The following is an 11,730-nucleotide window of genomic DNA, read 5'->3' on the forward strand; positions in this document are numbered from 1 at the left end:
TGTGTGAAATGTGTGGAAGCTCCTCAAGAACACAAACATACACACCCCAAGCAGACACAAAACGACCAAAACCAGAGTTTTCAATTTCAGTATTTGTTTATTCCATAAATATGTTTGAAATAAACCTTGTATGTATAAATCAGTACGGAAGATAGAAATGACTTTGTACATTGTAAGACATCTTGGCCAGAGATGATCGATTAAAACATGTCAAACAAATAAATAATATGTACAGCAAAGCACAAATAAATAAATCCATGATTCAAATAACATACAAGTGGCTCATTTATTAACTTACAATGTGAAGCCATTTGTTTGATTGGAAATTTATAGATTTCATCCATAAACAGCATTAGCATTTAGACTTAGACTCTGATCCCAATCAGGCACCTTTCATATAAATATCCTGACAAAAAATACTGCCTTACACAATCACAAGTGGAAGCAGTATACACAGATTTTGTATGTCAAAATATCCTTACTTTGTCCATCAATGCCTACATCTCCAGTGAAAAAAAACATTCTAAATAACAGACAGCAACACCTTCATGCAAAACAAAAAGGCTATTGAGAAAGGGCTGTTCAATTGCATTGACACCCCCCCCCAAAAAAAAACAAAAAAAACACACACCTTTAAAGCCTCTACTTCTGTGCAAAAAAAATCTATAGAAAAAGCCAACACAAGGTCTGCAGGACTTGTGGAGGACTGATCTCTGTACAAGACAGTCCCACCAAGCAATCTATCATGTGAAGCTAGAAAAAGGCAGCATGGGAAAGCAGCCATAGCCTCCAGCAAACACAGATAACCTCAACCCCAAAAAATCAATACAAGAGGTGCAGAAACTGATATGCCAGTAAGAAATCAAAGGGTGTCCCAAGAATCATGCACACTGTCAGCTTCTACTGGATGTTTCAACATTTTTACAGGGGAAAAAACGTGCATGGACCTGCCTGTCTGTGTGTGCGATTAGTCGGTTACATCTTAGTAACAATCTTTATAGCCCGAACTATTTAAAATTCGCATTCGAAATATCAGTGTTGATATAAAAATCCTTTGTCTAATTAAAACTACCACAGCGGTTGAAGAGAAAACTCGCATAAAATAGCCTCCTTTGTGCCTTCAGAGACTTAAATTAAGTTAATTCTGGGTAAATAATTTACAATTTAACAATGCCATCAGGTAACATCTCAAAATCCACTCCTACATGTAACGAAGCAAGGCTTTTCTTTACAATGCTACAAAGCACAGAAAGTGCGCCCAACACATCTCTCTCTTTACCTTTCTCTGTGTTCTACTTAAAATCTTCACTATCACTGTGCAATTAGAAGGATTGGTTCTTTAAACGGAGGATGCTTGGCGATGGAGGAGTGACATTGTGAAAGATCGTGCGCCTGTGGGGTTGCTTTCCAAAGGCCACTGAAGGCAGGGTTCAGTGCAACACCACAGCCGCCCGCGGGCACTCGTATAGAAGGCAACAACCATTCACGACCGGGCGCGCAACCAACTGAACACGGACTCTACACTGCGAGTGTGAGACGGGGACTTGGGAATACGTCAGAAAGCCAGCAGCAACAGCGGAAAACATGTTTACGGGCACCTCCATACCAGGATCATGGCTGCGCGGAACAAATTCGTAAAGCGCAGGAAGCAAAACAAGTACACGTTTGCAAAATTAAATAAATTCACGACTAGGCATTACACAATCTATTACAGCATCACCTCCAACAGCTTCCGCGTTATTCTTTGCAAAAGCTTTGTTTCTGAACTTCCACCACGCTGCCAACTTCTGAAGTTTAGCAATATGCCAGTTTTAGCACATCATACCTTAGCCATAAAGGAAAAAAAACACGCTTTCCATTGCAATTCTGTTCAACTTCGGTTGTTTGTTGATTTTTTGGCAAGACACCATCTACAAAAGAGGGGGGGGGGGGAGGGGTCGTCGTAGCAGGCCTGTCTATATGTGACTCAAAGTAGCACACGCACACACACAAACTAGTTACTGAGGACCAGTGTTACGCAAAAACAAATCTCTTTCTTGTTTTCGTCTCCTCTTCTTCAACCTGTTTTATGTCAATGTATTCATGTGCGTCCTACGCGAGAGCTGAAACTTCGACAGTCGCCCGACGAGCAGACGACACATCTCCTGACCCTGATTACAAAACTCGTTGCTAAGGCGACTCGCTACCACACACCCACTGCGTGACTTCGTTCACTCGCGCAGCGCTCGTTGAGAAATATGTCGGCGGATGTAGTGGAGAGCCGCACCCGGATAAATAGCGCAATTCAGCAACGGCTCGATGTTCGTAGAAATACTCGGTTTTTGACAAAACAAAGAAAATCCTATTATACACATAAACGGACCCGAACATTAGGATGAGAACTGTGTCTAATTGTGGAAAACAAGGACCTAGCGTTTCGATGTACAGCTCAGGATTCGCCTCAAAAGAAATGAACACGGACCGCTAACGAATTCCTGAGAGCAGGAACCGCTCCGGTCTGCTCATGGGAGAGGGGATGGGAGGGCAAGACTGCCGTGGACTTGGAACGCAAAACTAGCCTGAGCTCGTTCTTTACAACGTGGGTGCGCCCGAACTTTCCAACACAGCAAAGCGTTGTTTTTGTTTTCTGCCCAATAAAGTGCGCAACAATCCAAGGTTTTTGAACAAGAGCTATTAGCAGGGAAAAACAACTAAACATAGGCAAAAGAAAGAAACCATGTCCTACTTCTTTCAATATTTTATCCCCCCCGCCCTCCCCCCCTTTTCCAAAAAAGTATACTGAGCATTGAACGGAGTGAGATTTGTTACCTACGTAGGAAAACAATCAGAACACTTTTTAAACCAGGAAATTCCTCTTTATAAAAATTAGGCAACAGCAGACACCAACTTTCCAACCACTGAACCAGCTACTTGTAAATACCAGTTTGCATAAACATTTTGAATCCCAAGGGAAAAGCAAATCATACAATATCATAGAAATTCAGGTCAACAAGTATTCCTTATTGTGTGTTGGCGAGGTGATCTTTGAAGGCCCATGGGAAAGAACAATCCAACAGACAATGCATTCGTTTGAAGCAATTAGTTCAATCAAAACTAATGAGCAGCAGTTAAGCATCACAACATACAGTATATCCCAACAATTTGTAAATTTAAAGCACATTTTCTGCCTTCTTTTGGTTCAGAATGGGAAGGAGGAGGGGATATAAGATTCATAACGTTATCTTAGTCAAGTAAATCACAGCACCATTTAACAATGCATTGCCACGTTGGACTGCCCTTTCCAAACAGTATGAATGTGGTAATGATGATCCAAATATTTCAAGGCCAGTCATTCATTATGTACAGATAAAAAAAATCAAATTGCTTGTAAACAAATAAACTGAACATAGCACAGACATCACAGCGTTCAGTCAACAACAGTGTCAAACCCAATCAGTCGCATCCACCACAGCAATTCCCCCCTTATCCACTCCACCAATGAGACAAATCAAGACAAGACGACCCTTTCATTCCCAGAGTCAAGTTCAGACAAGGAAAAAATATCCTTGAAAAAAAGAAGAATTTTGAACGAAGGCTTGACGTCTACAAACATAGCAGGCAATGAAGCTGGTATCTTAGTCTGCCCTGCCCTATGAAACCTTCCCCACGAAGACCCATAACAAAGTAGTTTTTAGAGTCTGACAAAAACTTACGTTATTTTTTTCTCAAAAACTTTCAGCCGACTTGTCATTGTAGAAAATGTCGAGGCAAATAAACAATGAAAAGAAAAAAAGGTCTTGACTTTACCCCTCACTCGCTGAATGAGTCACCACATACACTGGTGCAGAAAAAAGGACATTCAAGGAAGTCCAGCTTTAGCAAAAGGTATGATTCACAGTAACATGTGCGCACCCCACCCTATTTAAAATTGTTCTGTTTGCTGAGACCACCTTTTAACACCGTAATACTTGTCAGCAAGATACAGGAACACTAGCATGGCAGAATCTTCTAAAACATGCAACAGAAAGTGAAAACAATCATGGAATGAAGTGGTAATGACAAGTAGTCAGTCAGTCCAAAGTTGGGTTGTTTTATCACTCAAGACCGACACATTCATACGGCATGTATCTGCAAACAGGACAAAAACTTAACATAACATAAGAACAAAAGTACAGCTGAGCAAGCATGTATAAATTATATTATTACCATACCAGTTCTAGTTTTCGTGCTAAGACACCGGACAGGTTAATAAATACTCAGTAATTTAGTACAAATTCAGAATGAAAACATTCCAACATGCATCATTCTGCAATGACATTTACTGATGTCATCATACATTCTGGTAAGTGTATCTTTTCTGCTGCCACGTAACATTTTTCAGTCCAACCTTTCCAAATCTGCTGCCACTGAAGACAAACTTTTCTGTAAAAAACAAACATCTCTTCCAAAATACACTTGACCGTCACATGATCTGCAGTCTTGACATGTCTGGTTATTGAAGAAGTTGGTAGATGCTCAGAGGCAAACACATGGTGCAACACAGACTCCACAAGTCAATGAGTCGTTTCTGAACCGTATCACAAGCTTAAACTCCTGAAGTGACAATCATTTTTCACAAAAGCGTTTCAGTTTAAGTTTCAGCTGTGACGTACCTCAGTTCATGTTCACTATCTGGGTCACTGGTATCAAATGATTTCTTGCAAATTGGGTTTTCCTGAGAAGTTCAATACAATCTGCAATGAAAATCGTAATAAATAGTTCACTAATCATGATCCTCACCAAAGTTTGGCAAACGTTTGATTAAATTCAGACGTCAACACCTTCAACCATGTTAACCGTGGACCCTTGAAATGAATGAAGGCATGGCACTTCAACTAGTGGAAACGGCTGTGATGTAAAGTTGACCAGCTGACTGAGGTCTTTGCTAGTACAACAGTACCTGTAATGTGAGGACCTTCCTGTGACAGAACATGTGTCTATTATTGTACATGAACTTAACTGAGCACAATAACAATACAGGGCAAGACTGGCTTGGTTCCAAGAGTGCACCCACATTTCAGGCACCACTATACATACATGCATGACTTAGTCACTTACTGAATGCAAAAAAACTACTACCTGAAAAAAAATCAGTCAGAAGACCAACACATGAGCAAACACTGACTATCCTTGCTCCTAAAAGACTTGATGTGTGGGCTTGTTCAAGGTTAATGTAGCAAAGTGCACGTATCAGCAACAATGAATTGCACATCCACGAAAGGGTGACAAATCCAGACAGTAGATAAACACGACAGACAGCTGTCCCGGTTCAGTTTTTTTGGTAAGTCAGTATAAATTAGGGCAGTACCAGTTCCACACACACCACAATGGTTGCTGCTTTGCACCTATAAACTCATACATTTAAAGTTAAGGTAACTGAGACTGTAAATTGTGAAATAAAAATTAAGTCTCCACATGTCAGTCAGTTACCATTACTCGAGCAGTACATAAACAGTCGATAAATCTCAGATCACATCTTTTTATTTCAATAGTCGCTCAACCCGGAGATCACATCTCTGAACGTCTGGCATCACACCTGTAAACTTAATAAATTATCTGTCTGCCGAATGATGAGTAAGAAAAGAGCTCTCAGGTAAAACTCTGCTTTAACATTTCCTCACAGTCACACACAGTCAATAAATAATAAGTCATCAGTTGTAGAACTTGTACACCGCACAGTCACAGCCAGTTCAATAAATTACTTTTAATCTTTGTTTGATCACCAGTTGACATGCTCACGCACTGCCATACGCCACTGCACTTCTGCAGTCTACATCCCTACAAGAATTTGCATAATGCTGTCCAGATCGTCAAGAGTGGAATCGCTGCGACAATAAGTAGAACACTGGGTATTGGTCATTACAGCAGCCTGTGAGGAACGCAGAGGGCTGGAACAAGCAGACTCTGAAGCTTCTTGCAGGTAGTGTGCAAAGTCTTCAATGCTTGTGCTGGACGACTGCACTATGGAAGAAGGGGATGCAGTGCCCGCAGAAGAGCTGCATAAAAGAGCAGTGCCATGCGACCTCATGGCGGCCATTGCAGAAGGTAACAAGGAGGAGGCTGAGGGATCCGATGTCTGCGACCCATGCACTGGAATCAGCTGCTGATCCATGCTACTAAAATCTGCTTCTGTGATTGTGAGACTGTCCAGTGTGCTCTCATCGATGATGTAGTTGGTGTAAGGCCCCTTGGCAGTGGAATTGTTGTTGGAATCCCCATCTCCAAACATCTTTAGTAGTTCTAGGACAGAGTTGACAGCGGCTGTGGAATCAAAGAATGCTGATGGTGACTGAGTGGTCACGGATGGCATGTCAAAGCACATGGTGGAGGATGTCGTTACAGAGTCAGAACCTTGTGAAGGTGCCCCAAAGTACATTGAAGGTGATGCCTGGGAAAGGGCCTGCTGTGAGCATGTCGCCAAGGGTTTGGCGGGCATCAGATCAACAATAGAAGAGTCTGGTGTCACATAATCCCCCCCCTCCACGGGCACTGCATCTACTGACATTGGAATAGGTGAGATAGAAGGCAACGGGTACATAAAGGTGCTCATATCTGGCAGCGGGTCCAAAGTCAGCTGTGAGGTCGACATTTCCGGGATCCCATTCATAGCAGCTTCTGCAGACTGATGAGTCTCCACACCCTCTGTTTTCAGCTCTGCCTCAATCTGCTTCAGTGTGTTGAGAATGAGAACAGAGCGCCGCAAACATGGGTCCGGATCCCCATGCCGGTAGGTTGTGGTACGAAGCTTGCTCATGGACATGTCGATGATACGCTGCCGCTGCCTACAACGGCTGATATCATCTACCTCCTCCTCTAAATACTTCCGCTTCACCCCCTTTCTCGGTGTGTAAGCCATTCTGTCTGAAAAGAAAAAAACAAGATTGAAAGATGGCTAACAGTAACAAGCGGGCGTCATGTTTTAATGATTAAAATCAGACTGTAGATAATGGTAAATCTATGTACACATTCTTTTCAATTCCTATTGGCCTTTAATCTAGCTCCTAAAATAAAACAGTTGCAGCGTGATTTTAAGTGCACACCATTTAATTTATGCAGTTATATTCTGATTCTGGGGGACAACAGTAAAAACATGCATATTGTTTTCTTATGAACCAAAAGTCTATCAAAAAACAATAATCACCAACAGTCAAAGTTTCACAATAAAATCCAAAACAATTACACAGTTAACAAGTAGATATGTTACTACAAACAATCAGGCACTGTAAGAGTGTAAAAGTATTATAATATGAATGATGGTAGTTGAGTAATACTAATAGTACTAGTCAGTAACCCCCCCCCCCCTCACTTTTTTTTTAACGTCCTGCCTGTTGCTATACACTAATACATGTATGCCACAGTTCTCACCTCACTCAAACAAGGTATCCATGCAGTATATATATGTGAACTTAACAACTTGACATTTATAAAGTTAATTCTTTTAACAAACAAGTTTCAAAAACTCAAGCTAGTACTAACTATGGTTTCTGCATTTCACAACTCAAGTAACAGAGAGAAAAAAAACCCAGGATGAAATAATATGAAATAGGAAGTAGCTCAACTATTTGTGAAATGTGGGGCCAGCACAAGCGAAACCAACACAGGCCCTGTTGAGTCAGCTTCTCTCCCCTCCTTTTTGGCAAGGCCCCATATGACTAAGGCTCAAGCTCGGCGGCAAACGGGGAAGTTCCAAAATGAGAAACAAGGGGCTAAACTCCGTCGCTACGAACAGCCATGAAAAATCGATCAACAGCTGACTGACTTGTAATCGTAATAAAATTGAAAAAAATACATAAAATCCAAACCAACAAGTCTTTGCTGTGTGGGAGGGGAGGTTAGTTATTTCTAAGCGCATTTTTTTTTCTCCCCTGCTAGAAAGTTCGCTCAAACACAAGGCCGGCGATTTTTTTCACTTCGAGAAAAATGGGTCAACGAACAGCTGAAAACGACAACTCGCAAAATCGCGAGAAAACATACAATTACAATCACCTGTGATACCATTTTCATATTATATTAGAAAACATTGTAGCAAGTATCTTGAGGCATTTTTCGTGTAACTGCTATCTAGGAACCCAAGTAAAATGCGGAAACATTCACCACGAACACAAGGAACATCAAACACTGTCCCGTTGGCAAAGTACAGTCAAACAGTGAAAAAGAAGTTTTCAGTCAACTTACCGGTTAAGTAACGTAGTTATCTCGACTTTCACTCGATCAGCATCTGGAACACGCTTCCACTTAGACTTTGTCAGTCTGTACGGGATCACCTTTGCAACAAAATCATGCTTGATTGTTTGGGAGCTTGAGCACTGGAGAAGCATCGGGTCGAGCATCGACAACACCGACATACAGCCCCGCTCCTCGTTTCTCTTTGTGCTGACGTCAGAGAAGGCATTGGCGAATCACAGTCATTGCCAGTGGTATAAAAATAAAGAGTAAGGAATTAAGTAAAATAAGTCAAAAAATAATAAAAAAGAATTTGTCATAAGTTCTCACCCCACAGATAGAACTTTTGTATCTTAAATAGTATTGCATTAATTACTATTTTCATCCAACAGAAGTATACACGGCGATTCGCTCCTTAAGACCGGAAGCAACCTAGTTGGAGGCGCAAGCAAACAAGGTCAACTCAACTCGCGCTGTATGCGAAGTATTCGTGCTTTGTGTCACACATCACACATGTGACATGACGACCTTACTCGACTGTCTTTCTCACAAGTCCACCGTCATTTCACTGAATAAAGTTTATCTGTTATGTATTTTTAGTACTGACTTTTCACCTCCCAAATTGATGCGAAAAACACAATTTGAACAAGCCGCCCCCACCTTCATCCCACCTCTTCCCCTTCTACCACAGGCACACACAATCTGACCACTTACATATTTGCGTAATAAGCTTACAGACTCCGACGGTTTTTGGTAGGGCTACTTCATGGAAATCGGTGGGTTTCTTACCGTAACTGATGGGCAAAAATGACCTATTGCTTTGCAAATAATGATAAATAGTTCATAATGAAACCAAAATAAGCTCGTTTGGAGGCGAATGATAGTATCCATAGTGACTCCGCTTCTGCGCGCTCGGTTTTTTTTTGTTTTGTAATACATGTATTTTAGGCTAAACAAAGACTATGCACCCTGTGTCTGATGTGTCTGAAAACACATTTGGTTTGTATCATGTACAGTGCACATTCTGATCTTCATCGCTCAACGGCTATCGGCGCCAGAGAATGAGCCGAACTCATTTTGACCTGAGTTCAGGATGGTACAGTGCAATGATGATGAACTTTGACTTCAGACACAGGGACTGGACCGGCGACAGAGCAAGGCTAAAGGCTGCTGTCTAATCAGTATTTGCGTAGACTTCTTGGTACTGTGGAGGAGTTCCATTTGGCTTTTGAAGTAGGCCTACACAAAATATATTATATGGGGCGTACGCTGCGAGAGGTACGAATTCACCTGTCCGTGGCACGGTCTGCAGGAGTCTCTTTTTGTCGGCGCATGTCTTTGCGTAAAATGACAGATTTTCACGTTTCAAAGAGAGTACATTAATCAACCAATGACTGACTTGTCAGTCTAACGTCGACTACTCGAAAAATCGAGTCAATTCTGTGCGAATGACTGACTGATCATTCGTCTCTCAAACCACATTGGAAACTGGCACCTTACTGCATTTCAAGTACTGAAGCCTGAAAGTCACAATAGCTGAAATAGACATCTTGTCGATCAAATTCATTTTTTAACTCATAAATTCATGTATGTGTCACTGCGGATTAGCTTCTCTCAGTCATCTCATTTGCTGGTCGGATGTGCAGCTGAGAAGTTGTTTGTTGCCTACATCGATTGCTGTGTTCACAGTTTTTCAGCGCTGTACCTGAATTGACCTTATTTCAACGCCGATCAACATACCGGCGATGTGGGTTTATAGGTCACCATTTTGCAAAGAACTCATTTTTCTTTCTTTCTGGGAGCCTCCACTGTTTGATATGGAGGCCTATGTCTGCCTCTGCACCCTTTGTTTTTATTTTTGTTGTTGTTGTTGTTGTTGTTGTTGTTGTTGTTGTTGTTGTTGTTGTTGTTGTATACAGCCTACACTGTTCGCGCAGATGTAGACATAATTAAGCCGGTTGCCTCTGCATCACAAACAATATATGGGTGGGTTTTTTTTCTGTAAGGGGACTTTCCTTCAATAATTCAGATTTAGTCCTTTGTATCATAGACGTAGGCCAATGTTTGCTTTCTGAATCGTGAAAAAAACAAAAACTTTATTTTTCATAATTATTCTTATTTTTTAATTGAATCAGGATAGATGGACGGATTTGGGGGAAACACTGCATTAGAGACAACATCTACAATCGAACAAATTGAGATGCCGTATCTCTGCGTCACCCTGCAAATCGGACAAGCTTTTGACTGAACTGAAAACTTCAAATGAGACTATTTAACTACTGCACATTAATATAAGTGTACATTGATAAACAATAATGTTTAGTTAATTGCAGCGCATGTTTCCTCGTAATAAGTGCATAGAGAAGCACCTGTTTTAGGCAAAACGCACAGCCGTTTTTGAAGCCGGAATCAAACTTTTTGATGGCACTCATAATTATCAGACCTTTAACTGATCCACCTTTTAATTGAGTTCATGTTCATTGGAATTTGTCTGATTTTATTCTCTTAAATTATTGGCCGGAGGCCCGGACAAATACATAAAACTGTTATTGATGAGGTAAAATAATTTCCATTTCAACCAAAGAAAAAAAGCCGCGTTCACTGACTAAAATTCATAAACATGACTGTATACTGCAGCTTATTTTAACTTTTTACTTGAACATTGAGGTTGAAAGTCATCAAAATATTCCAAGCAAGGCCTAACAGGTCTGGACCTAGTGTATGAGTGGAAGAGGCTTCTAATGATGAGGCAGGGGAAGAAGGGAGGAGGGTTCGGCCCGTTCTAGACTTTTCTGCTGCGAGTTTTGTCGAGCGATCAGCCGTTCGCATGCGACGCTAAAAAAGGTAGGTCTCGCCGGTCTTATGTCGTTCACCCGCTGCCGAGAGTTCAACGCCCTTGAGATCGAACGATCAATGACACCGTGTACGTTGGCGTTCGGTCTGTGAAAAAAAACGATTATATCGAATCACAGGTATTGCTATTTTCAGTAGACACTTTATTCTTCAGTTGTGTATCAGTTCCGCTTCAGTTGACAAGGTGTACCACTTAATTCACTGACTCTACGATATAATTAAGACAGATACATTAGGCTACACTTTCTGCAGATAAAAACAAAGTAACACATAGACTGAGATTCACATTGATAATATTTTACGTTGATAACTTGTAATTTTATGTTGATGTGTGTTGATGAATTATTGTTGAAAGCAATTAGGAGAATCAGTAATCGAGGCTTCCTAATAACTTGTGTGTGTTTGAGTGTGTGTGTGCCGTGTGTGTGTTTGTGGGTGTGTGTGTGTGTTTGTGTGTGTGTGTGTGTGCATGTGCGTGTGTCAGTGTGTTTGTGTGTCAGTGTGTGTGTGTGTGTGTGTGTTAAAGAGAGAGAGAGAGAGAGAGAGAGAGAGAGAGAGAGAGAGAGAGAGAGAGAGAGATGTCCGATAGTCTGGTTATCTGTCAGTGTGCCCGTGTCTAGTCTGTATGTTCATATGTGAGTGCGTACAAGTGTGCGAGTACACTGAAAAAGGTGTGCGCACCATGATGTTTCCGTA

At 41.3% G+C, this 11,730-nt stretch overlaps 1 protein-coding gene across 2 annotated transcripts; it reads right to left on the reverse strand.

Moving 5' to 3' along the window:
* Window positions 1–77: 77 nt before the first annotated feature.
* LOC138952983 (SERTA domain-containing protein 2-like) lies at window positions 78–8,397 on the reverse strand. Of its 2 annotated transcripts, none has more exons than XM_070324750.1 (2): window positions 8,194–8,397; window positions 78–6,875 (listed from the first exon to the last, which is right to left on the reverse strand). In XM_070324750.1, the coding sequence occupies exons 1-2, from the start codon at window positions 8,361–8,363 to the stop codon at window positions 5,789–5,791; spliced, it is 1,257 nt and encodes a 418-aa protein (XP_070180851.1). In that variant the 5' UTR covers window positions 8,364–8,397; the 3' UTR covers window positions 78–5,788. The 2 variants fall into 2 exon arrangements, with proteins under 2 accessions (XP_070180851.1, XP_070180852.1); XM_070324751.1 differs by having other exon boundaries at window positions 78–6,879.
* Between the last annotated feature and the right edge of the window lie 3,333 nt (window positions 8,398–11,730).

This window comes from Littorina saxatilis, linkage group LG17, assembly GCF_037325665.1.
Source record: "Littorina saxatilis isolate snail1 linkage group LG17, US_GU_Lsax_2.0, whole genome shotgun sequence".
In the NCBI taxonomy this organism is placed as follows: domain Eukaryota; kingdom Metazoa; phylum Mollusca; class Gastropoda; order Littorinimorpha; family Littorinidae; genus Littorina; species Littorina saxatilis.

Coding starts and splice junctions, on each gene's coding strand:
- LOC138952983 (XM_070324750.1), bottom strand. CDS start 8,363: ATGTCGGTGTTGTCGATGCTCGACCCGATGCTTCTCCAGTGCTCAAGC. Junction 6,876..8,193: donor ATAACTACGTTACTTAACCG/GTAAGTTGACTG, acceptor CTTTTCAGACAG/AATGGCTTACACACCGAGAA.